We start from the raw sequence: 4997 nt of genomic DNA, 5'->3' as shown, positions 1-4997 counted from the left end.
CGCAAAATCCTTTGTTCTGCTGTCAGTCCGTATGCCAAATCCTTTGTTCTGCTGTCAGTCCGTATGCAACGTTTGATAGGCGACTGGCTGTCTCCCGCCAAATCCTTTGTTCTGCTGTCAGTCCGTATGCCAAATCCTTTGTTCTGCTGTCAGTCCGTGCCCGCCAAATCCTTTGTTCTGCTGTCAGTCCGTATGCCAAATCCTTTGTTCTGCTGTCAGTCCGTATGCAACGTTTGATGGTGCGAGTAACGTTTTATGCAACGTTTGATGGTGCGAGTAACGTTTTCTAAATTTTTTACGACACCCTTATTTATAATCAATGGATACCGCAGTGAATCGTGATCTTTTTCTTGAAAAGTTAAATGCATTAATTGCGGAAAAACGAGAAGACAATTGTTTTTATTTTTCTCAAGAAAAGTACTCTAAAATACTTTCTGAAGTGGTTTCTGCTAAAACTAAGTGCAATACACCTTTGGATTACAGACGATTAAAACGTTTTGATGTTTTAAAAATTAATGATGAAGAGAAGTTAATTGTACCATTAAAACAAGGAGACACGAATATCCAGTATTATGTTACCAATGAGGAATTGTTCAGTATACTATATGAAACTCACACCAGAATAGGCCACGGAGGAAGAACACGTATGCTGAAAGAATTGCAAGTTAAATACAAAAATATTACGTATGAAGTTGTCATGTTGTATTTAAATTTATGCAAACAGTGTCAAATGAAACACAGTGCACCTAGGAAAGGTATTGTTGTGAAACCAATGGTCAGTTCTGAGTTAAACTCAAGATGTCAAGTTGATCTGATAGATCTACAGTCAAACAGCGATGGCGAATATAAATTCATAATGGTTTACCAAGATCATTTAACTAAGTTTGTCCAGCTACGACCTTTGAAAACTAAGAGAGCTGAAGAAGTAGCGCATCACGTTCTTTCAATATTTTTAACATTTGGTGCTCCAGCAATATTGCAATCAGATAATGGTAGAGAATTCAGTAATCAAGTCATATCCGAACTATGCGCTATGTGGAAAGATGTTAAGATAGTCCATGGAAAGCCTCGTCACAGTCAAACACAAGGCTCAGTTGAAAGGGCCAATCAAGATATACAGAATATGCTATCCGCATGGATGAACGATAACGATACAAATAAATGGTCAGATGGTTTACCCTTTGTACAATTTGCCAAGAACACTACATACCACGAAGGAATACGCCAAAGTCCTTATGAAGCCATGTTTGGCGTTAAGGCTAAAAGAGGCATAGCATCGTCTTTTTTGCCTAGCGAACTAATCGCAAATATTGAAACCGAAGAACAACTCAAAGAAATTGCCAATACTTGTGAAACCGAAAAACAGCATGAAGAAACTGTTGATACTTCTGAAAAAAATTTGTGCGGTGGTCATTCGGAAAACCATATTTCAAGGAAAAATATTGAAGAGGACCTGCATTCTACTACGTTTCCACATCAAGCTCTAACTGGAAAACACGAGTTAATTTCAATAAAAAGAGCGGCCGCGAAAGAGAATCTTGTACTGCAAGCAAACAAAATGTTACGCACCTCACAAAAACAATTTCCTCCTGCTCAAATTGGCGATAGTGTACGAATACAAGTGCCTGATGTCGACCGTGGTCGTACAGATAGCCGAAATGTGTTAGCGGTTGTTGTTGGGATAGAAGACTCCGACTTCTATAAACTGGCAAATAAAAATGGTACCCTCAAGCAGCTTTACACACGTAACCAGTTCGTAATTTGTAAAGAAAAGTTACTTTCCATAAATGAGATTTCGGCTCAAGAAATTTCGCTGAGAGAAGCAGCTGCAGCTAATTCGAGAAGCGGCGGACAAGGCTATACACGCTGTCATTGCAAAAGGAGGTGTTCCACAAATAAATGCAGTTGCAAAAGCAAGGGACTTCTGTGTAATTCAAAATGTCATAATAGTTTCAGTTGTTGCAATAAATAAGTTAATGCAGTTGCAAAAGCAAGGGACTTCTGTGTAATTCAAAATGTCATAATAGTTTCAGTTGTTGCAATAAATAAGTTAATGCAGTTGCAAAAGCAAGGGACTTCTGTGTAATTCAAAATGTCATAAAATTCAGTTGTTGCAATAAATAAGTTTCTAGAGGCGAAAAAGTTACGTCACCCTTGTCATATTTTATCGCCGCTGAAATACGGAGAAGAAAATAGAAATCTCCGACATTCACCATTAGTACTTGGTGAATGTCGACATTGGCCGGTGTAAGTAAGAAATAAGGGTATTTAGCAAATATTTTGGACATACACCAAGCGACTATGTGAATGTTGACATTCACCGGTGAATGTCGACATTCTCCAGATTTTGGTCTTTCACTGTAACATATATATGTAACAAAGATAATGATTACGATCATTAAGATACAGCTTTAAACTATCAAATTAGACACAAACACATTTAAAACGCAGTTTCCCTTCTTAATAAATTGCAGTTTTGCAAGAATAGCCTTCTGTGCCAGTAATTTTAATATTATTGATGATTTTCACTGGCTCCCTATTGTAATAAGGCTGCAGAATTTGCAGGCATTCTGTAAATAAATGTACTGCAATATATAAAACTATCACAAAAGAGAATTCATCTGTGCTGGAGTGTTACTTTAACTTTGTCACACAATGCCATTGAGCCCTTTAAATGATATTCCATTGCATAGAAACTTTTACTGATCTGCGCCATTATCTTTTATGATATTTAATATTATTACTTGGGGTACTGTGAGGTCTGTTTTGTCTTTGTGGTTTTGTTTGTTTCTGTTTTACATCGCCTTCGGCAAACCCAAAGTAAAGATTTGTGAAAAGAAAAAGAAAATAGTGATCCACAGCATTAATATTATTATTATTTATAGATTATCAGCAGTGATTACAAATATATTTTCAGCATATACATAATAAATAATTCTTAGACCTTTTTTAATTTAACCATACCGACTTTTTTGGTTAATATATACGTTTTATTATCTTAATGACATTACATGACATTTAACATTTGTAGTGGTCCCTAGCAACAGCATTGTGTTACTTCCTAGTAGTTACAAGCTTTGTAGTGATTCACACAATTTAATTTGTACTTCACCTTCATTAGTGTCTGTTCAGAGTTAAGGGAGTGCAAAGCTGTGACAAGTCAAAGAGCCCAAGTTGAATCGGTGGAGGATAACAGAAACCAATTTCACATTAGAGCTTAAATGTCAAGAACAACTCAGCTTGCATTATTACGGTGGACATAAAATAGCTTAGTTATTATTTAAAAGCAATCTATGCTGTTATTTTATTTCATATGTGAGAGAGGAATATGGGGCAGTGTGAGTGACATACAAGATATGGGGAATAATCTTCAATACAATTGATGAGGATTAACTTGTAGCTGGCATAAAGATATCCAAGGAAAATAATGAAAATGGTATTACATGTAGAATTCACCAAGACTTTGGTATATAGCAGATAAATATATGTCACATTTCTAGAGAACGTAGAGGCTCCCATAGGATCTCTGTTCAGGGATTATTTATTTGAGATGGCAAATATACTCTATTGACTAGAGCATGCTAGATTTGCCTCTAACATTACATCTAGCCCCAAATACCAAAGGTAAAGCACTATTAACAACAACTGCTAGGCACAGAAGAAACTAAATTACCCTGTCTTGGGAGATAGAGTTCAAAATATGAAAGGAAAAGGTCACACATAAAAAATGCTCAAGCAAGAGATCATAAATCATGTAGTATGCAAAGATAAAGATTATCTAATGTAGTGTAATAACAATAGTTGATTTTTTTGAACCATTCTCATACATCCGATCATAAATCAGCTCACATTGCATGAAGCCTGTCTTCAACATGCTCCTGTCACCCAAACCAGACCAGTCACAGCAAGCTTATATTGAAATGTGCAGGCCTGGAATGCCCAGCAGGTCGGCGACCAAGGGGACTGCATGCCTACTTATACTGCGGAGCAGCAGATCCAGTCCTGCACAATGTAGGGGTCTAAAATGTATTGTGTGGCCACTGGTATACAGCCAGCACCCACTACTGGATGGTAGATTGGATTCATATAAAACTATTTCATAAAAATGTTGTAGCAAGTGTGATCATTAACGGGAATGAGATTGTTATGAGCAGACCATTAAGAAGCATGAACTGAGAAAAAGTCAGAATAAATAAAAATATTCACAATGTTATAGCAAGCAAGAGGAGTGCTGAAAACTAACCTACTTGTAAAAATAATTTTATACATTTCTATGTATATATAGTGTGTGTATATATATATATATATATATATATATATATATATATATATATATACAAACATATATATATATATATATATATATATATATATATGTTTGTATATATATATATATATATATATATATTAAATGAATAGACATATATATATATACTCTATGCAGTATATTGGTATAAATAAATAAAAGTATTAACTTGCATGATAAGAGGGTGAACTCTTATCTACCACACCTCTATCGTGTTTTAATATGGATTAAACAATAGAGTGAACCATATTATTCAGCACAGTTCCATCGTTATTCTTCATATGCATTTTAGTTTAATAGAAAGGAAACAACAAAACACAGTTTTATTAATACCATCAAAGCAACATTTTTTCACAGCATGTATAATCCTTTTGTGGAAAGTTATTGTAAAGTTCTATCTGGTTATTTTTGACATGACATGAAGCTGCATCATAAGTTGAACCTTTGGGAGAAAGAAAATTCCTTTGGGAACTCATTATCAAGGAATAGTCTTTTTTTTATTCCATTCTAAGATACAGAAAATTGATGAGGTAACATTGTAAATCCCATAAATGAAATCATGCAAAGCATAAAAAATAATGGATGAAATTGTCCATGCAATGAATCCTAAAAACGAGTTATAGTTTAAACTGATTTTTTTTTACAGAAATTGTGCTAAAATGTAGTTCCCTTGTGTATAAATACATTTATA

General features: G+C 34.7%; 1 protein-coding gene across 1 annotated transcript; it reads left to right on the top strand.

Moving 5' to 3' along the window:
- Positions 1-379: 379 nt before the first annotated feature.
- On the top strand, positions 380-3221 carry LOC128497664 (KRAB-A domain-containing protein 2-like; the record flags this gene model as incomplete). Its single annotated transcript, XM_053467828.1, has 2 exons — positions 380-1884; positions 3122-3221. Coding segments are annotated over 2 exons (1605 nt in total), but the record flags the coding sequence as incomplete, so codon positions are not given.
- Positions 3222-4997: the final 1776 nt, after the last annotated feature.

The sequence above is a fragment of the Spea bombifrons genome, chromosome 5 (genome assembly GCF_027358695.1).
Source record: "Spea bombifrons isolate aSpeBom1 chromosome 5, aSpeBom1.2.pri, whole genome shotgun sequence".
Lineage (NCBI taxonomy): Eukaryota > Metazoa > Chordata > Amphibia > Anura > Pelobatidae > Spea > Spea bombifrons.
The sequence above is the reverse complement of the archived record's forward strand: the minus strand, read 5'-3'. Positions and strand labels throughout refer to the sequence as shown.